The sequence below is a fragment of the Ixodes scapularis genome, unplaced genomic scaffold (assembly GCF_016920785.2).
Source record: "Ixodes scapularis isolate PalLabHiFi unplaced genomic scaffold, ASM1692078v2 PGA_scaffold1__304_contigs__length_218370807, whole genome shotgun sequence".
Lineage (NCBI taxonomy): Eukaryota > Metazoa > Arthropoda > Arachnida > Ixodida > Ixodidae > Ixodes > Ixodes scapularis.
The window spans coordinates 130,660,294-130,681,415 of record NW_024609846.1 but is presented as its reverse complement, the minus strand read 5'-3'; the positions used below and the strand labels follow the sequence as shown (position 1 = coordinate 130,681,415).

Below are 21,122 nucleotides of genomic sequence, written 5' to 3'. Positions count from 1 at the left end.
GCATTAAATAATGAAAGCGAACTTTTCTTGACCTTTGCATTTTCTGCCAAAGCTTATAAACCAGGAGATGTTTTAATCGGTTTCATTTAGTGAGTATGTATCACATGAAAAAAAAAATACTGGCAAGATAAATGAAGCAACTTCAACAACTTCTCTTCAATAAAGACAGCAGTTGAAGTTGCTTCATTTATCTTGCCAGTTTTTGTGTCTATTTTCATATGATACATACTCACTAGATGAAACCGATTCAGACATCTCCTGGTCTATAAGCTTTGGCAGAAAATGCAAAGGTCAAGAAAAGTCCGCTTTCATTATTCAATGCTACACAAACAAGAAGCATTAACACCAAAGCAAAAACTAGGTATTTAAAGTCTGGAAATTGTACACCCGCCGGCAATATGAAGGTGAACACCTTACCTGGTTTCTTGCCTGTTTTACGGCTCCCTAAAGCTATATTAACTCTCAGCGTCTCAAATGGTACGTGGCTAGAATTTGGCGTTCTAGCCCTCTTCTAGAACAGAGCTTGTTCCAAAACTTGCAGGTGCGCAATAAACCAGAGGGCTGTTCACCTTCATATCGGTCACGGGTGTACCGCTGTCAAAAATATAATTAAAGGAGCTTGGGCACTAAAGTGGAGAGAGAAGCATCGCACATCATACCATGTTCAGACTTCGCTTTCTTAATGATGTTATGTAAGGTGATGTAGACAACTATTCTTCTATAACAGTATAATAAAGAATAAATTAAAGAGGAAAGACTCTGTAAGGAACCGACCGCTTCCAAACGTCATTTCCGATTTGAATATAAGCTTCTGCCGCTCGCCTAAGTCACGCTTCTTCAGAAGGTGCGATTAGGATGAAAAAGGTAAAAACAAACACAAAGAATACGACCATTTTGTCGCTCAATAAAGCGTATCAGCCGCGACCACCAGGCTTCGGTCAGCCGTCGGATGGCCGCGCTCTTAACGCGCTCTGCCCCCCAGCGCCCTCACCGGCGTGCCCGCACATTGCTACGCACTCACGGCCGCCGGACGGCATTCTTCCCCATTCTAGTATATCCTAGCTGTGAGCGCGACCGCTGAGCCCGTGCTGACGCTGAGCTTCTAGAGTTATTTTGCAGCGTGCATTCCGCACCATCACAAATGCCGATCTTAGCAGCCTATCATTGGGAACTGTTGCGTCCAGTGAATAGCCCCTGTAGAGGTATTCACATAAACGTCATATTTGAGTGCGCTGTTCACTGGGCATGCTCGGAACAAGCTCACAGTTATAGGCTGCTAAGACCGGCAATCTTAAGAATAAAATATTCACGCTGCAAAAATTAAAAAAAAACAAAAAAATTACAAGCTGGAAGTCGGTTGCCAGCACGCGTTGACCAGCCGGGGACTCACTTATGGCAACCAGTAAGTGCTCTCTATTGGTTAAACATAATGAGATAAAAATGCACAAAAAAGACTAAAGGAAGCGACAAACTGGACAGGGGAGTGCTCTGTCCTGTCCGGTTTGTCGCGTCCTTTAGTTCTTTTTGCGCAGTTTTATCTCAATATGTTTGACCCCTACTAACTATCCCAGCTCTCAACCTTAATACTGCCTACGGCTTTACAGTCTGGAAATCATTTATTTAGCACCACCCCTTTTTGAAAGGTACACTGCTCTGTATTCTTTTTTTAAAAGGCAATCACTCCATTTCGTTAGTTTTTCTGGAAGAGCGTTCTGCCAGCACAGCGCTTCACTAGGCCACTCCCCCGTTGAGAAACCTCAACGTTAGTCATGGAGCGGCCCCAAGATCGATGCCTGGATCAGGTGGAATTCTTTCATTGCACACCAGTTGCATAGACGGCGAGAGTTGTGGGCCATTTCAGATGAAAGTAAAGTCAATTTATCCTTGCGTAAATCTCCCTCACCTTGGGGACTTCACCCAAATTTTCAGAGAGTTTTGGTAGATTGTTCTGGCACTCCCGCTAAGTTATATGCTAGAGTGACGCCACTACTGCGGATATGTGATGCTAGCGGAAAATTAGCGGAGGTGTCGAAGCCAACGGAGGCGCGTGATTTTAGGGAAATTGCGAGAAACGTAGCGCACGTAGTGCGGTGTGCTAGCCTAGCATGGGTCTCGCGAAAACGAGTCTTGGGGAGGTTAGGAGGAGCCAGTGGAAGGAACACAATTCAAGATGGCCGCCGCGCCGCATGTGTCCGCTTCGCAATCGCGCTACTCAGGTGCGGATCGTATCTTGCTCCTGCGAGAAGCGAGAATACATACCAGGATTGTGACAAGTTACGATTTCTGATGGACATTCTAAATACGGTCACGGGAAAAAAAGAAAGCTTTGCAATCCGTGCTGTGGCCGAAAAGTGCGGCCTCGTTAACGGCCGCTTTTGCAATGAGGAAAGAATCAAACAAAAAGAAACAAGCAAAGAGGCGGATCCGGGAGATTTTTGTGGCATTTGATCTTCAGTAAACAGTGAGAAAGAGAAAGAAAACGATCACAACGGCAGAACAGACGAGCTACGGTTGTTGTGATTCCCGAAACTTTCCCTTGTTAGCTCTGCGTTTGACTCAGATCGAATAGGCATACAGCCAGATTGGCTGTCATTTGTATTCAATTACAAACGTGATAATGATTTACGTATAGAAAGCGAAGATGAGCACTTTATTGGATAAGAAAAAAAATTATATTCAGATAGCGACATTAAGTAAAGATTGCAAGGAATTGCACTGCAAACATTTGTTTTATACAAGCTTTAGTGTCTGACAGAAGCGCTAGTGGCGCTGCGTTAGTTCCAGTAAGGCTGTCATTTGCAGCGGATTGCAGCGGATGTCACTACAGAAGTGAAAAAATAAACAGCGCAAAAGACGGAAGACAAGTTGAGGGAGTACACACACACAGCGCTGCACTGTTTCTTGTTTTTTTTTCACTTCTGTGGTGATGAACCAACTAGCACGACTCCACGCCTTGTTGTAGCAGATATCGTACAAGCTAGATTAGGGATAGCGTAGCGGCAGTGACTAAACGATCTAGTGGAACACTTTAAAATTGTCTCACAATATACAGCGTGTAGACCGATCCTTCAAGTCCACTTTTCACTGCCTGAAAAAAAATGGTTCCCGAAAATATCGCACTGAGGTTTACTCAATCTCTTTTATGAATAAAGTATCGTCAAAACTTTCGGAAGATTATTTGCTAAGATATGTGCCGGCGCGCCTTCGAAGCTTCTGATATATCGGCATCATTTAGCAGACGGCACGCATTGTTTTGAAAAGCCACAAATTTCCCAGAACAAGTTTTCGTTTTTAACGAAGTAAATTTAAGCGCTGATATTTTCACTTTAAGCTTCCTCGCTCAGGGGCACCTCTGTAGCAAATCGTAGCACAATACGTTTAGAAACTGTCTTTTGAGAATCATTTAAGGGGTCGAAGCATTGGTAACCTCTGTTAATTAAAAAAAATCTCAGTTATGAAAACTTACGGTGCATGGGTTTCCATCAACAACAGTTCGTGTTTCACCATTTGGGCAGGTTTGGGTACAATTTAGAACCAAGAAACCCTAGAAATGTAATTTCATCTTTTAACATTAAGAAGGCAACATATACACTTTCTGGGGATATTACGCCCTTCTAACGTAAGCGCTCCATTTTTTGTCCTATATTTTATGTAACTTGCTTTCAATGCCTGATTTTTTTTTTTTGGAGCGAAGGGGGGGGGGGGGGGGTATATTGCAAGAGACAAGAAGACTTTGTAGACGACATAATTTCCAATCTATGCAATACTGCTATTAACGCGGAGATCCACGATATAATTCGCAGCAGATTTCGGTGGCCGATTAGTATTAACTTGTGGAAGCATTGACACAGTGGAACCTCAATCACACAACAATAAGACTAGTGAGTGCCTGTGTAACATACTTCACGGTGTCGAACAAAAACAACATGCCCGCCAGTGGGCTAAAAGGACAAGAAGGTTTACCTCACACCATGAACGCAAACATTATCCCCCCCCCCCCCCTTTTTTTTTTTTAAGAAGGGGAAGCTATACTTATGAAAAACTTTCTGTGGCATCTCCAAAGAAAAGAGAAGAGCGCGTGCGCAGCTTTATGACTGCATAGTCAAATGTATGGAAGCAGAAGACATAAAAAGTAATCATGTACTTATTCGTATGTATTCACTATCCCCCACGGTACGGGGAGACTGCTTAAGGTATACCCACGAGGTGGACAAACTAAAAAAACCAGGGCCACAGACCAGAAAAACATGCGAAACACGTGAGATTGACGTTATTACGGACATGTCCGCAGGTCGGCGGTAAGTCCGCGGACCCGGTGCTAAATCCCACGCTTATTATAAACCGAAGGGAGGACTGAGAGTCCGAGCTCGTAGCTTAGGTTTTCTGCTTTCGCTGCAGGTGCAACCAAAGAAGATAAGCACCTCTCAAAGTTGTAACCTGGCGCCCGTAGCTCTCGCTGCTCTCTAAGTTAAAAGAGAACCATCACGCAGCGCAACTGACGCTCGATTTGCATTCAGTCAACGCCTGGCCAATCTGCCATTGAAGAAAACAAGAATGAAGGGCCCCAACGTTGAATAGGCGTTCTTTCTAATTTTACTCATGAAAGACTTCGTGCGACTGCGGTGCCTCCAATACGATCAGTACCGAAACAACGATATGAAATGCGAACTCTGGCCTCGTGGAAGAGATGCAGCGGTGCTTCTGCCGGTATGGGCCTAAAATGGCGGGTGAGTTTATTTAACGCTACAAAAAGCAAAGCATCTTCAATCTTTAGAAGAAGAAAAGAAAAACAAAACTTGTCTGCAGAATTTACTATTGTTGGTTGTCTATGAATTGTGATAGCGTTCGTCATGAGACTCAAGACGCAGCTCACTGTGAATACGACGACGCAAATTTTGAGTAGACACTTTAATTTATAAAGTATTTGCGATGCAATCATTGACGTCAGCGCGACTACAGCGCAACATTTCGAAATTGAGTGACTGTTTTGTCTCTTAGTAATCGTTTAATCTTCTGTCTCGGTGTATCGTTTAATGTTCAAGCTATTTTCCCACCATAATGTCAGTTCCGTGTGTCTCCCCTGTTCTGTCTTTGTGCAATCGTTAATTCTTCAAGTTGTTTCAGCACCATCATTGAATATGTACTGTGGAGACTGAAGAAAAGACAGCCGCTTCACTGGTGTCTACGCCCGTTCTACCCCGCGCTCGTCCTGAGCGCGAGCTAGTTCGATCTGCCTCACGAGGCATCTTTATTCTTCTTCTTTTCGATCCCCACATCATCCCCCTCTTGGGGGGGGGGGGGGGGGGAGGGAGTTTCCTAATTAGTTGGTTACATTTCGTCGTCGCTGAGTCTGATGTTCGCCAGTTCTGGTGGTAAGGGTAGTGTTCGGCGCAGGCGTTCGGGGCAGGCACGGCCAACAATAAGGAGGGCGGCCTCGATGTCGGCAGGTGTAAGGGCCCGTGATCCAGCTCGCACCAGCGCCCGCTGGCGGTCTTCTCGGTCGTGGTGAAGTGCTCCTTGATGATGTTGTTCGCATGAAATGAGTGGGACGCGGCAAAGTTCACAGATGTCGGCATATTCTTCCTCGTCGTAGGCGGCGGGTAGATCTGCAGCACAGCGCTCCGTCAGTGTCCGTCGCCGGAAGGGATGGGGAACGTCTTCTGGTGCAGTCCCTTGTGGCACTTGAGGTTGGTGTTCCCAGGCCATCCGGGACGCGAATGTGACCATTCGACCGGCCTCCATCACGCACCAGGTGGCAGCCTCGGCAGTGCGTGGCGGTTGCTGACGGCGGTTATGTCGCCTGGCGCGGCGCGAGTGGCCCCGTGGGTTGAATTGGGGGCGTAGGGGGGATCGGGAGCGGCTCCGAGAGCGTCGGAAGGAATGGGTGTTGCTGCGTCGAGGTGGCATGCCTGGATAGAAAATAACCATGAGCAACAATCTTTCGTGTGGCAAAAATTGACGGGGGACTGTGTTTCTTAGGACATCCCTAAAGGGTGACATGTCTAGAAACAAACGGCTTCAGATCACAAATGTTAACGGGTCCAGTTAACGACCCGTCTTCGACATGTCGTAACCTATACACCAAATGTGATACCCGTGAAACAACTTCCAAGGGACCTTCCCAACGAGGAGCTAGTGATGCCGCGAATCCCTTTGCTGCATTACTAAGCGGGTGCACGCGCCGGAGAACGCAGTCGCCTATTGAAAATTCTAGGGATCTCCTGCCTTGGTCATATTGGTTCCTCTGATCGAGCTGCGCTAACTCAATATTTTGTCGAGCCACTCGCACAGCGTCGGTGATTTTATCACGAAGTTGTTCAGCGAATCTCGCGTACGAGGTGTTTGGTCTTCGATTATCGTCGGAAAAGCTGTTCTCGAGGGGAAATCGCAGCTCGCGTCCGAAGTTTATTTGGGAAGGTGTGAACCCTGTCGTACGGTTCTCCGTAGTTCGAGTGGCGAAAGCCATTTCCGGGATGTAATTGTCCCAGTCTTTATGTCTCTCGGTGTATACCACTAGCATTGCTTTGAGGTTCCGGTTGACCCTCTCAGCTATGTTGGCTTGAGGGTGGTAAGGAGTGGTGCACTTGTGCTGGATGCCCAGTGTTGCGCAACAGTCCTCAAAAACCTTACTTGTGAAGTAGGATGCGTTGTCGGAAATTAATTGGGAACAGAACCCGAAGCGGGTGAAGGTGTCCCTCAATTTGTCCCAAATGGTCCTGGAACTCAGTTGGCGGAGAGGGTGAAGCTCCACCCACTTTGAGAAGTGGTCGGTGACTACCAGGAGATACCTGTTTCCTTTGGGGCTGCGTGGAAAGGGGCCCATTATGTCACATGAAACAATCTCCCATGGATAACGACTTTCCACTGACTGCATCAAACCAGGGGGTTTACCTCCCCTGGGTTTGGCTTGTTGGCAACGTAGGCAACTGCGTGTGTAGCGGAGAACATCCTGGCGCATCCTCGGCCAAGTGGCAACGCGACACAGTTTCTGGTAGGTTTTCTGACCGTCACTGTGGCCCGCTAGCGCACTGTCATGAAAATACCGGAGGAAAGTTTGCCTTAATGTACGGGGTACGACCACACGAAAAGGGGACGTTGTGGGGTCGGCTTCGTCTGCCTGCGGTATGTAGCGAAGGAGGAGTCCATCCTCGCTGTGCACATATGCGTCTACCGACCCATACGTCCTGTTTCCATCGGTTTGATGGGGCTGAGTCAAGCACCGAGATACCTTTTGGCACATGTCGTCTTTTTGCTGGGCTTCTCGTAGCTCGTCCCGGCTCACAGAAAGACCCCAGGAGACTTCAGCGTCAGCAACAGCGACGAGTTCCGCTGTGTCATCCGCTTTTCGGGGGGGTAGGGGTGCTCGTGACAGGGCATCTGCTGCGACATTGAACCTTCCCGGTTTGTATTCAATGGAAAAATCATATTTCTGTAAAGCCAGAGCCCAGCGGGCAAGGCGTCCAGCGGGGTGTTTAAGGTTTTTCAGCCATGTTAATGCTTGATGGTCAGTCTGGATGGTGAAGGTCGCTCCATCTAGGTACATGTCAAACTTTCGCAAAGCGAATATTATAGCTAGACATTCTTTTTCGGTTACCGTATAGTTACATTCGGCCGCGGTGAGAGTATGACTCGCGAATGCAACGGGCCGCAACGCTGCGTTATGTTCTTGGAGTAATACTGCACCTATACCGTAATCACTGGCATCCGTTTGGAGGACGAATGGAGCATTGAGATTAGGAAGTCTCAGAGATGCAGTATCCGCAATAGCATTTGCTAACGCTTTAAACGCTTGTTCCTGAGCGGAAGTCCAGGTCCATGGAACTTCCCGGCGTAATAGCTGGTGAAGGGGCCGGGCCAAATCAGCGCAGTTGGCAATAAACTCGCGGTAGAATCCCACCATGCCAAGGTACCGTTGTAAACTTTTTTTGTCTCGTGGCTGGGGAAATTCTATGATTGCTCTGAGCTTCTCTGCTTGCGGCTGGAGCGATCCTTGGTCGACCACGAAGCTAAGAAGCTCCACTTTGGGTGATGCAAGTTGCACTTTTGAAGGGTTAATCGTGAGACCAGCTTCACTCATGCGCTTCAGGACGACCTGTAAATGGTGAAGGTGGTCCTCGATAGTACTAGAAAACACTACTACGTCGTCCATGTAGGCCATTGCATAGTTAAACTTTGCATCACCCAAGACTGTATCCATGAGCCTCTGGAAGCTCGCAGGGGAGTTAGATAGGCCGAAGGGGAGTCGGACAAATTCGAACAGACCCCTGGGGCAAACAAATGCTGTTTTAGGGACGTCATCTGTTGCTACGGGAATTTGCAAAAATCCCCTACTACAGTCGAGGGTTGTGAATATCCGTGCAGACCCCAGTGCATATAAAACAGACGAGACTGATGGAAAGGGGTATGCATCTCGCTTCGTGACCGCGTTCAGAGGACGGTAATCTACGCAGAGGCGTGCGGTGCCATCCTTCTTGGGTGCTAACACGACCGGAAAAGCCCATGGACTTTTCGAGGGACGGACGGCTCCGGTCCGAATCATCTCATTCAGTGCTCCGTCCAGGAGTGTGCGTTTGTGAACACTTAGGGGCCGCGCGTTAAATCGGATAGGCGGAGTGTCTCCAGTATCAATTCGGTGTTCGAGGATATTAGTCCTCCCAGGTGTTTCTGTAAACATATGTGAGAAATTCTCCAAAAGCTTCGCTATACGTGAACGGTCCGAGTCGGTGCCAGAAAATGACTTCATTGCCACGTGCAGATACCCCGAGGAGGGGAATCTCTCACATATTGTACCCTCTAGAGGACGAGCTGCCGTAGGCATTGGTCTGACTGCAAACTTGAAAGTAGCGGACTGCGAGCCATATCGATATTCTTCTGCTGACAAATCTAGGACTATTTTTTCCCTGGAGATGAAATCTCGACCGAGAAGAATAGGGCAGGCGAGACCCGGCAGATATGTGAAATGTTGTCGACATTGTCGCCCATCAAAGCTCAGCTTCAGTCGAGCTCCTTCAGTGACGGAGATAAGTTGGTCAGATGCCGTACGGAGCTCTCTCTGAGAACGCCGCATTGAGATGTTCCGGTCTTTGCACAATTTTCTAACGAAGTCTCCAAAAAGTGAAATTGCAGCTCCGGTATCCAAGAGAGCTGCGATCTGTTGACCGGCAATGTTAACCACAATGTAGGGTTCTGTTATACCTCTACTTTCGTGACGCATAGCGTCAAGGGATGGTATAAAGTACGTGACTGGACGGAACCTATAAATTCGAAGTAGCTTGTCATAGACTTTCAGCCGACTCACCCATGATACCATGGTCGCTAGGATTCCCATGATCAATGAAATGCTGAGGATTGTCACGTCTCGTAGACCCGCCCAGGTCACCGTTCGGTAGTGGGCACGGGGTTCCGGTTGGACCGCACGGGCCATACACTTGTCTACGGGTTTTCCAGAAGGCCGCGCTGGTGTGGTCGCATCAGCCATTTTTCTGGCATGTGGGTGGACGACGGGCGGCCACGCCGCTGCCACTTCCTGCGAGCAGCCGTTGTCGTCACGTCTGTTCTCCGGAGTTGTCTCGTCGGGGACCAGGACGCCACCGAGAACCGCTCCGTGGGAAGCCTCGGGGAAAGCACCGGCGCTGGTACTACCGGAGGCATCTCCGCGAGCGCCGCCGAGAGCGTCACCGCATAATCCGTGAGCGGGAGCATCATCGGGCGCTCGAGCGGGCGCCACGCCGGGACTTGGGGCATCTCCGCGAGCGCCTGCGAGAGCGTCGCCGCGTAATCCGGGAGCGGGAGCGTCATCGGGCGCTCGAGCGGGCGCCACACCAGGTGCTGCAACATCGGGCTCATCACAGGAGGCCCCCGGCGGGGCTGCTCGTGAGGCTGGGCCGAGACTGCTGAAGAACCGAGACGGTGGGGTGACCGAGGGCCTGTAACAAGGAGAAGCCACCGACAGACAGGGCCCTGCTATCGGCGGCCTACCTCGTTTCCCGAATTGTCGTTTGAAACCCGCCGGGTGCAGTCCCGGCGAAAGTGGCCGAGACTTCCGCACCGGAAGCAGCGGAGAGTAGCTGAGGTGGCCCTTGGGTATCGCTCTCTGGATGGGGCTTGGTATTGGCGGCCATGCTCGCGGACTTGAGCACCATCGCCCAGTCCGTGGGTGTAAGGGTCCAGCGCTCGGGGTACCCTTCCGGGGAGAACTGGCCGTGACCCATGCTCGTCCATGGATTGCCTGGTCGTGCCTGTCCAAGCGCAGGACGGTTCCAGGCAAGCCTCCGGCGGTGGAGGAGGCCGATATCTTAGTTCGGCCAGGATGTCCGCCTGGATCTGGTGGGCTGCTTGGGCCAACTCGTCCAAACTCCGGAACACCCGCCCACGCAGGTAGGGATGAAACTGCGGGTGGCTTTGCCGGATAGCCCGCGACACCTTGTCTGAGTCGGACGCACTAGGGTCAGCCCTGTCATAGAGAGTTTGGAGCGCCCGAACAAACTCGACTAGGGACTCGTCGCGGTGCTGAGTGCGCGCCCTAAGCTCATCGAGCATTCGCGCGCCGTAATCGGGAGGCAGAAATTCATTTTTGAACTGCTCCGAAAAGTCTTGTAGCGTCGAGAAGGGTGATTGTCTCCGACGCCATGTCGCGGCGCTTCCCGTGAGGGCGATCGGCAGTACGCGTGATAGAAGTTCAACCTCAGACATTTCAGACACCGCCTGGTATTCACGCAATTCGTCAAGAAAATCAGCAACCGATTTTCTATCTGCGTAGCCTGAATATTTCGGAATCTCGGCATGTAAACGCAATGTCCCCGTCCGAGGTGTTGGAACTAAGGGTGGTAGCGGACGGCGTTGTTCCTGCAGGAGCCGCGACATCTCCGCCAGGAACAATGCCATTTGTTCTGGCAATGGGCCCAACGCGGCGAGAGGTGCAAGCGGCACCGGTGGGGAAAGGCTCTCAGCGGGCAATGGAACCTTCAAGTCTGCTGTGGGTATATCAGAGCCCGGTCGCAAGTCCTCCGCTCCATCACCAGTCGCGGTAGCACGAGCTGTGTTCGCTGCATTGGGGCGGCTACGGGATCGCGTAAGCGGGGGCGAAGTTGACATTTTAACGGTCACTATAACAAGCTCGGCGGTGAAGTAGTCCAATGTCTGTATAGGCGCAGCGACTGCGAAGGCCTGCTAAACGTACCTGACTGTGCGGGAATCTGGGTTCGGGCCCCACGTTGGGCGCCAATGTGGAGACTGAAGAAAAGACAGCCGCTTCACTGGTGTCTACGCCCGTTCTACCCCGCGCTCGTCCTGAGCGCGAGCTAGTTCGATCTGCCTCACGAGGCATCTTTATTCTTCTTCTTTTCGATCCCCACAGTACAAACTAGCTCAATTCAAACCGATAATGGACCTTTTTTACAGTAACGAGCGCCGTCTGTGAAGATCTCTTCGAGCTGCAAATTAAGGGCGGCTCAACATGCATCCGCCCGTCAGAATACATAGGCATCGTTTCGTTGTAATAAACTTCGTTGCCTTTTATGTCCCATACTAGCGTATACTCAAAGAAGAATCGCCAAAAAAAAAACAACGAAATACGCGAAAAGATAGGTGCTGAATAGGTTGGTTTTTGCCCTCCGAAAATGGCGACAGCGGGAAGCAAGGACAGGGGAATGGTGTGCACAAGCACAGAAACTTACTGGACAAAGGTTCATTGCTTCCTAGCTTGGGCGCAAATGTGTATGTGTGCGTGGCGTGGCTTTATCTACTTGCGCCGTGGCAATGAGTGCCTGCTTCGTAGCTTGAGCACAAATGTGAATGTGTGCGTACTGCCGATCTGCGTATGCGCGGCGTGGGTTGATCTGCATGCTAGGTCGACGTCGAGAGCGACCTCGAGAGCGACCTCGAGAGCGACCTCGAGAGCGACCTCGAGAGCGATCTCAAGAACGACCTCAAGGACGACGTCGAGGATGACATCTTAGAGGACGACGTCAAAGACGACATATAAAGCGACCTCTTGGATGTCCTCTACAGCGATGTCAAGGATATCATGTCCTTCGAGGAGGGAGCGAATGTGAAGTAGCGCGTACTGCCGCTCCGCTTGTGCGCGCCGCGTATATGCGCGGCGCGTTCGCGGCTAGATCCCGTATTGCGATCACCGGGTGAAGTAGCTAAAGAATGCTATCGCATTAATAAAAATTGCCAGGATGGTGCTGACGAGAATGATAGGCGAAGGTTCTACCGCGACCTCCAGTTTGTACGGCGCAACGCGCCTGTGCTTCCCCGGGCATGCACAGACATGTACCGAGATAAGGATCTTTATGCCTTGAGTAACTCAAAGGCAATTTGCAGACTCCTTGCTTTACGTTGACGAGTGTTCGCGCTCTTTTTCAATTGATGAAACCAACGCGGAGGGCAAGTTTGTCTGCTTCTTGCGCAGGGGGTAGCGGTGACGTCAGAACCCCGAGGTCTGATTGGCTGATCGCGACCCCCTATATGAGCGTCGTCGGCTCCTTTGCAACGTCGTCTGCGTCTGTCTTACCTTCCCTGCAACTTTCGGAAGGCAGGTCTTCACGAGCGAGCTCGACTTCGCCTTTCAGAGAAGGCAGACGAAATAAATCGAGCGGTACGTTGTCTTTGTCTAACAACTAAAAGACGCGCATCAAGGACAGACGTCAAAGGACTCACTGGCGAGGTGACCCGCGGCGCCGAGGCTTGTTTGTTAAGAACCGAGAGTGACTCGATTCTTAGGCCTACTCGTAACAGGTGCGGTGCCGGTGCTTCGAGGCGCGTTTTGGAGTACTTTAGTGTGCACGGAAGGCAGGGAACGGGCGTACGCACTTGAAAATCGTATTTTAGCAAAAAGCAGTCCAGCTCGCTAGGCCTTACTCGTAAAGGCAAACAGCGCGCAGTAAACGGGGGCTAGAGGAAGTGCAAACAGGACAAGCGCTGACACTCAACTGAAATTTAATCACATGGAAACAAAACAAAGAAAACAGCAACTCAGCCCACGTCACATGATACGTTCACCACGTGTCCACGAAAGCCTGAGTCTCTTGGACACGTGGTGAATGTATCATGTGACGTGGGCTGAGTTGCTGTTTTCTTTGTTTTGTTTCCATGTGATTAAATTTCAGTTGAGAGTCAGCGCTTGTCCTGTTTGCACTTCCTCTAGTCCCCGTTTACTGCGCTCTGTTTGCCTTTTCGTCAGTATGAACCAACTAACCCACATTGCCATCCTTACTCGTATTTCTCCACTGTCGCTTGCCGGCCGCCATGTTGCTTTTGGGGGTGGTCACTGTGACTGCCTGTTGATTACGTGTCGTGTGACTAACCACGGGGTCGTTAGTATAACTAAGGGGAGGGGGGTAGCGATATATATGACGGCTTCTGACTACCCCAAATGGAGTACCCAACGACTACCCTATTGTTGAGAGTGTACCCCGCAGGGGGCGCCTGTGAAAGCAGGTGATCGGAGAGTGGCGTCTCTGCGTAAACCGAGCTCCGCAGGGGGCGCCTGCAGCTTATGCGCTAGGTGCTTCGTGAGTAGCGTCACCACGGACCCCAGCCACGTGGGCCACCATACCCGCACGCAGGGGGCACCTACTGTAGTAGGTGCATGGTGAGTGGCGTCACTACGAACCCCGAGTCATGTGGGTTCGCCCGCCCACGTGTGGCTGTGCGTGGCTTAAACTATGTCCGGGGAAAAGGGGACCCTAGTGGTTGAGTTGAGCCCGGGGTATGTTTAAACCCTTTGGGGCTTCCCGGCGAGTCAATACACCACTTCGGCCTCTGCTTCTTGTAGACGGGTGTCCTGGCTTGGCTCGATCAGGATGATTCAGTCAGTCGCCTATTCTACCCTCTTCTCCCTTCTTTCATTTTTCCTTCCACCTCTTTCTCTTTTCTCCTAGACGCTCTTCCTTCCTTTTCACCTTCTTATGCGGCAAGGGTCAACCTTGTGGAGAAACAGGTCCCTCCCTGCAACCACACTAAGGTATAGTGCCCGGGCAGCACTGGTAGAGTAATTGTATCAGCCAAGCCCATCTTGCTATGACACATCACCTGCCCCCTTGTTGGACTCCGTGGTGGGCGGTGCACCCGTGCACTGAACTTTCCTCCCATCTCATATGGGTCTGCGCGACAAAGCCTTTCCTGATCGGCCTCCGAAAGGAGGTCGCGCGGAAGCTCAAGTCACTCCCGAAACAAACATAGTATGTGAGAAATTTCCAAAATTCCTTGTGTTGCACTCTGAAGAAGAAAAACCGCTTGCAAAACTGCCCCCTTTCCTGGTCGCCAAGTTACTGGAAGGAATAGTTGGAAAGGATTACTCTGCAAAAAAGATGGCATCTGGTGACCTTCTTGTTGAGACCAACACCAAAAAGCAAAGTGATGCCCTTTTTTCCTCAATGCTGTGTCTGACTATAATGTAAATGTTACGCCACACCGCAAACTTAAAGGAGCTGTGAAACGATTTTAACGTTGAAAGAATTGGCATTTTCTGCTTTTGATATTGTTCACTGTGTCACAAATGGCAGAAAACACACCTCCTTTCATCGAAATGTTGCGATTCCGCCGCGTAATAGCGAGGCAAAACTAGGAATATTTCCCGACCTGCAGCCACGAGCGGCGGCCATGAGAAACAAGCGGCGTGACGTCACTTGGGTAGTTCTAAGAAAGATAGCAAGTTGTGCGAATACCTGCTCGATAAAAGGTAACTTTTTTTATAAATCTTGTCGTTCCAACATATATATATATATATAAATGCGTCAAAACCCTGGTATCATCGACAAAACTTTTATTATACGGAGTTTTAGTGGCGCCGTCTATCCTAGGTCCATGAAACCGCGAACAGCCGCCAGAAGTCGGACGGGGAGGGGGACAGCGCCGGACGGGCAAGGACGGGTGGTCACGCGGTTGCGAGCGGATGAGTTCTCGCTGCTCGCTGATGGCTCTAAAGAGAGAACTTTTCCAAAACTCCGCGCCTACTCAAGTGACGTCACTGTGCACGTGACCCAGAAGACGATGCACGAGTTGAGAGGCGGCAAAAACCTGGATCTTTTTCATTTTTTTTTAAAATAAAAACTAGGGTATCCAGTGAAAATCTGTCTTCTGTGGTTCACTGCAGAAGTGTCAGGCATCAACTTCCACAATTATTTAAGCAAAGCCCTGAAATTGTTGCACAGCTCCTTTAATACAATACAAGGAGTTATTTCAGAGGACGACCTAATGGACTCATCTGAGGAAGAACTCGTCGAAGGCCTTTCAGACAGAGAGTTGTTGCTGCTCGACGCATCACCCTTCGTCATGAGGGTGTAGAGCGTAAAACGAGACATGTTATACTGACCTTCAACACCACCACTCTCCCAGAGACCATAAAGGCAGGCTACCTCATGTGCCGTGTTCGCCCCTATGTTCCGAATCCTCAGCGGAGCTTTAAGTGCCAAAGGTTCGGCCATGGGTCACGGAGCTGCCGGGGAAGTGACACTTGCGCGAAGTGCTCCAATAAAGAGCATGTTGCTGACGTTGCGAGAGCGAATCGAAATGTGTCAACTGTGATGGCCGTCAACCAGCATATTCGAGCTCTTGTTTGAAATGGAAAGAAAGAGAAATACTGACTTTGGAGACCACAGAAAACATCTCCTACCATGAAGCGAAAAAAAGTTTTTCCTTCCTATCGAAAGGACGGTATGCCGAGGTCGTCCGCGGGGGACCCGCACGACCCGTGATGGCATTGGCGGGAACACAGACATCTCCAGAGGGTTTGTGTCTCCCGTCAGTGTTTCCTCTAAAACCCGCGGGAGCAGTGCCAGCTGCAGTGCACCCCAACCACACGGTGGACGCTGTTTTTTCAACGTCCACCCTGAAGCAGGGGATGGCACCCCCCCCCCCCCCCCCCCCCCCCCACCGCCCCTACCTCCCTGCCTTTTCGAGGACGGGGGCAACCCTGCGTCTCGACCCAGCAGAGACCTAGTGAGCCCTTAAGGCTGCCGACCCCAGCACGTCTCCCCCGGCTCCACTTGAGGAGCCTATGGACGAGGGTGGACCCAAGTCCGGCGAGGAAAGTTTCCTCGCGGGATCTGACTCCTCCCTTTCTGCCACGAGTGACTCCACTCGCCAGCAGAAAGAGGCTGTAAAAAAGAAAAACGCCCCATGCAAAAATATAGATTTTAAGCCATAGTCACCTCATTTTACTTTTTACCGGTTTGAATATTCACTTCGCACTGGCTAACAATATAGGTATTATGCAGTGGAACTGTCGCGGCCTTCAACGTATCATAAATGACATCAATTCATTTTTAATGAGCTCCTCCCTGATGCTATTTGCCTACAAGAGACTTACCTGACTGACTCGCACACGCAGGTTTCGCGTCATAACCAAGTGTTTAGGTAGGACCGCCATTCCTCAAGCCCTTCGGGTGATGTAGCAGTGGTGGTTCAGAGTGGAGTGGCGTGTGCCAAAGTTTCTTTAAAAACTTCACTTTAGGCAGGTGCAGCTCGCATCCTTCTTGACCACGCTCATCACTCTAGTATACTCTAGTACTTACCAGCTAATGTTCCGCTGCATTTTCATGAACTTCAAGCATTCATCAATCAACTTCCGAAACTTTTTTTAATTCTTGGTGATTCTACCGCCCACCATTCCCTGTGGGGAAGCTCTCGTCAAGATTCTCGAGGTGGAGGCGTTGAACGACTTTTATTATCAACTGGAATCTGCTTGCTGAATATTAAAAACCTATATTTTTTAGTGCTGCCCACAATACTTTTACATCGATCGACTTATCACTATCATCACCATCTCTGCTTTCATACTTTTCAGGGAATGTTTTAGACAATCCTTTTGGCGGCGACCATCTACCCATAATGTTAGGGAGCGTTTTACCAGTTTCATCGATACCAACTCGCCTTCCGCGATGGAAGTTCGAAAAGGCCGTCTAGTCTTTTTTTTGGTTTAGAAGCAACACTTGATCCCTCATTGTTTCTTCATATGACTTTGGAAGATGCGACGCTTTATGTTACAGAATGCATTATAAATGCTGCTTCCGCTTCAATTCCAGAGACTTCAGGAAATCTCCCCCGGAGGTGCAAGCCCTGGTTAAATGACGAATGTACTAGCACTCGGAAAAGCCAGAGCAAGGCATGGGGAACTTTTCGGCGATATCCAACCTTCCGTAACCTGATCGAGCTTAAAAAAAAAAAAAAGAGCGCAAGCTTGGTGGACGCGAAGACGGGCCAAGTGGGCTTCATGAACAGAGTATGTTTCATCCTTGAATGGTTTTGTCATTGCTAAAGAAGTATGGGATCGTCCCAAAAAAGTTCGCGGGCAGTACCATGCTTTCAAAATTTAACTTTTTTCTTCAATCTCAGTGTCTCTAATAGGGCGAGAAGGCTTCCTCACAGAATATTTTCAGCGTGTTTGTAATTCTTTCAATTAAAGTACGGAGTTTTTAAAGTTCCGGTCTACCGCTGAAAAGCAGAAAATGACTATGTCAGGCTTTAATTCTGTTGCATAGAACAGGCCGTTCCCAATGGGTGAACGTAAAGTTGCTCTCAGCTTAAAAAAACAGTCTGCACCTGGGCCAGACAGAGTTCACGAGATACTCAAGCAACTGTCTCATGAGTGTTTTTTTTTCCTTTTTCCTTTTTCAATTACCTTTGGGAAGCTGCTGCTTTTCCGCATTCTTGGAGATGTGCCCACGTTATACCATTGTTGAAGCCTGGAAAAGATCCCTCTCTGGCTACAAGCTACCGCCCCATAGCACTTACAATCTGCTTGGGAAAAACCTGTGAAAAACTTATAAATCGCCGCCTCATGTTTTTTTGTTATTTTTCTAGAAGAGAAAAACTTCTTTGGCATTAACCAGTGTGGCTTTCCGGCTGGTCGGTCGACCATGGACCATCTGGTTCGGCTTAAGACCGTCATACGTGAGGCCTTTGTACACCGGCAGCATTGTGTGTCAGTGTTTTTTATTTAGAGAAGGCATATGACACTACATGGACATATGGTATCCTTCGAGATCTGAACAACTGTGGAGTGCGCGGCCGCATGCTCCGTTGCTTGCAGAACTTGTTAAGTGAACGTACATTTCAAGTTCGATTAGGCTCGACTTTATCCAGTGTCTTGTTACAAGAAAATGGTGTCTCCCAAGGCGGAGTCTTAAGTGCCACTTTATTTGCAGTTAAGATAAACAGTCTGGCTCAAGTTATACCGTCATCCGTTTCTTACTCGCTTTACGTGGACGACGTGCAAATATCTTTTTCGTCTTGCAACCTCTCTAGTTGTGAACGGAAGTTGCAGCTCACAATAATTAGGATGAGCAAGTGAGCAAATGAAAACGGTTTTAAATTTTCCCCACAGAAAACTGCGTGTGTGCCCTTCTCCCTGCGACGAGGTTAGTCTTCGGATTCAATCTTACAATTGAATAACACAGAAATATCGGTGAAGCACGAACACAAATTTTTAGGCATGATCCTTGATAAAAAGCTTGCATTCAAGTCTCATTTAAAGGAAATAAAGCAGAAGTGCTTGCAATTCTCAAACATCCTTAAGGTGCTGTCACATATATCTTGGGGATCTGACAGGCGATGCCTCCTACGGTTCCTTCACGCCTGGATTATGGAGCGATTGTTTATGGTTCGGCGCGACCTTCCACACTAAAGATGTTGGATCAAGTTCATCACCTCGGACTCCGGCTTGCCACTGGGGCATTTCGGACATCACCCATATTAAGCTTGTATGTAGACACACACCTATTGTGTCTTGAAAAACACCGACAGTATTTCAGCCTGTGTTATTATTACAAAGTTCTGTCGGATCCGAAAACTCCTGCTTATAGTATTTTATACACCCTTCAGTTTTGTAACTTGTTTGCAAACATGCCAACAATTGTGCGCCCCTAGGTTTTCGAGTTCAGCGTATTTGTAGCTTTCTCATCCTGCCTGTTTCTTCTGTAAGTGGTGTTAACATGCTGAAATCTATAGGAAGAATTGCTCCTTGGAATGAGGTACCCATATGTTGTGACTGGTCTTTCAACAAATACAGTGGGAAGACCTTTGCTTCACAGTTTCTTTCACCAAGAGTTTCTATCTATGCAAGAAAGGATATCTAGAGGTTGCACCGAGTACTATACCGACGGGTCGAAATCTTCATGTCCCGTTGGTTGTGCAGTTTATTTTAATAACTTTAGAAGAGCTATGCAGCTTGACGCAATGGCACGCATCTTCACTGGAGAGCTTTATGGTATTTTATTAGCCATTGAGCATATTCTGGACAACAGTGTATTAAACGCAGTAATTCTCGTCGATTCACAAAGTGTCTCAGCTGATATTTCTTCCAGAGTTTCTACAAAGACTGTACTTACACAACATGTTCGTTTTAAAGCAAACAGAGCTCTTCGTCTCGGATGTAATATGAAAAGGAAATGAGAACGCAGATCGCCTGGCTGTATCGGCCACGAACTCAATAGTATCTTTTGACCTGCCCCACAAGGATTTTAAACCACTTTTAAAGAAATATTTTTTAAAGACGTGGCAGTTAGAATGAAACACTAAAACCAACATCGAGCTCCACGTGATTAAACCCATGATAGGCATCTGGGAAAGTTCGTTTCTTAAAAACCGCCATCTCGAGGTTCTGTTGTGCCGCTTGAGAATTGGCATTCACGTTCAACACATATGTACATTCTCTGTGGCGAAGATGTTACAATTTGTGCCCATTGCGGGGAATTACTTACAGTTTTACACATTTTATGGAAGTGTATGTTTTATCGTCAACTGCGCGTATCATGTTTTTCGGAAGTTTTTAGAAACCATCTTCACTTTTATCTTATGTTTTTACTTGGCGACAACGCTTTAGCACCACTTAGATGAGTTTTTGATTTTATTAACAAAACTGGCTGTCTACTCCAGTTGTAAAAGTTTCTGTAACCTAGCATCTGTTTCTCTTGATCTTTAAAACACATTTTGTTTGGCGCATTATAACCACCGTTGCCGCTGGGCCATTAAAATCTTAATCTTACTTACTTGGCCATGGCAACGCTCCGTATATTTCGGCATTTTGTTCGCTCAGGTGGATCAAGTTTTACAAAAATGCGAACTAGACACCGAGAAGCTACTAACGATAGTTAATGTTAGCCTTGTTTTGCACCGGAGTAACGCTTCATCAAGGCGACACTTTTGGGAAGAACACGTACACTCACAAACGTTAACTAGGGGTACAGAAAGCTCTAAAGATGTGCCGCAAAAGTATTTAGCAGCTGGTTTGGTGGAGTAACTGAAAAGAAGGGGCTTGTGATAGTAAAGAAACATGTCACTAACTCATGAAATACTCTCTACATTACAGCTGGACAGTGAAAAAGAGTTGGAATTTTGTTATGGCTGATTTGACAGCATTCTGCATTGACACAGTTTCAGCACATAGATCTTCCGAACCAACAGGCGCGAGTGTGGAGCCATCAATCTATCCTGGAAGTGCCAAGAGAGCGAAAGTAGAAAGAAAAAATAAGAGGAATATTCAGAATTTAGATGAAAATTTTGCACAGATGCGTTCAATAAAATTACGGAAAGCTTGGCGGCAAAACGCTTTTATAATGTGGCTGATAATTTTTGAAAAATTGTGCCGGACCACATCTGAAAATTAAGCGACAGACGTTTTATTCGGTGTTAGAACTGTGAAACTAATTGAACGTCATTTAGACCATTCGAGAATAAATAGCTATGTATCCTATTCCGCCTATATCCTTGTGCTATCAGGAATCCTTGAAACGTGTGCTGGCATTCACTTCGACCTTGATACACTTCACGCCGTCATTGTACGTGATTCGACTTCACAGTGTTTTCACATTGTCAAATATTGCGGAAGCGAGCTCCAAGGGAACGCGTTCGCGCATTCGTGCACCTCGAGCGTAGATCAAAGCTCTGCACGGGCACTCTTCGCTTTCGAAATTCCACAGAAACTTCACCCCGAGAATAAAAGTTTAGTCGATCGTCACCAACTTCATTCAACGCAGTCGTGTATTCCCTCAGAAAGAACCACTGAACCCGCGAAGCCGGGTGGTTAGCGTTTCCTACTCATTCTCATTTCAACCTTCCCGTTTGTACTCTCCCGTTTCGACACGGCTCAAAACAACCTTCTCGTTTCATCCGTTTTC

At 48.5% G+C, this 21,122-nt stretch overlaps 3 protein-coding genes across 3 annotated transcripts in view; all 3 read right to left on the bottom strand.

Moving 5' to 3' along the window:
- The window catches only part of LOC120848696, a 39,539-nt gene that overhangs the window by 5,602 nt on the left and 12,815 nt on the right, over window positions 1-21,122 (bottom strand). The gene's annotated exons all lie outside the window — the stretch shown is intronic.
- LOC115311520 lies at window positions 5,313-9,701 on the bottom strand. Its single transcript, XM_040220711.2, has 2 exons — window positions 9,299-9,701; window positions 5,313-5,909 (listed from the first exon to the last, which is right to left on the bottom strand). Exons 1-2 carry the CDS (start codon window positions 9,476-9,478, stop codon window positions 5,742-5,744), a joined length of 348 nt encoding a protein of 115 aa, XP_040076645.1. The 5' UTR covers window positions 9,479-9,701; the 3' UTR covers window positions 5,313-5,741.
- Window positions 9,748-10,892, bottom strand: LOC121048381. The gene is made up of 2 exons (XM_040504641.1): window positions 9,979-10,892; window positions 9,748-9,893 (listed from the first exon to the last, which is right to left on the bottom strand). Exons 1-2 carry the CDS (start codon window positions 10,882-10,884, stop codon window positions 9,846-9,848), a joined length of 954 nt encoding a protein of 317 aa, XP_040360575.1. The 5' UTR covers window positions 10,885-10,892; the 3' UTR covers window positions 9,748-9,845.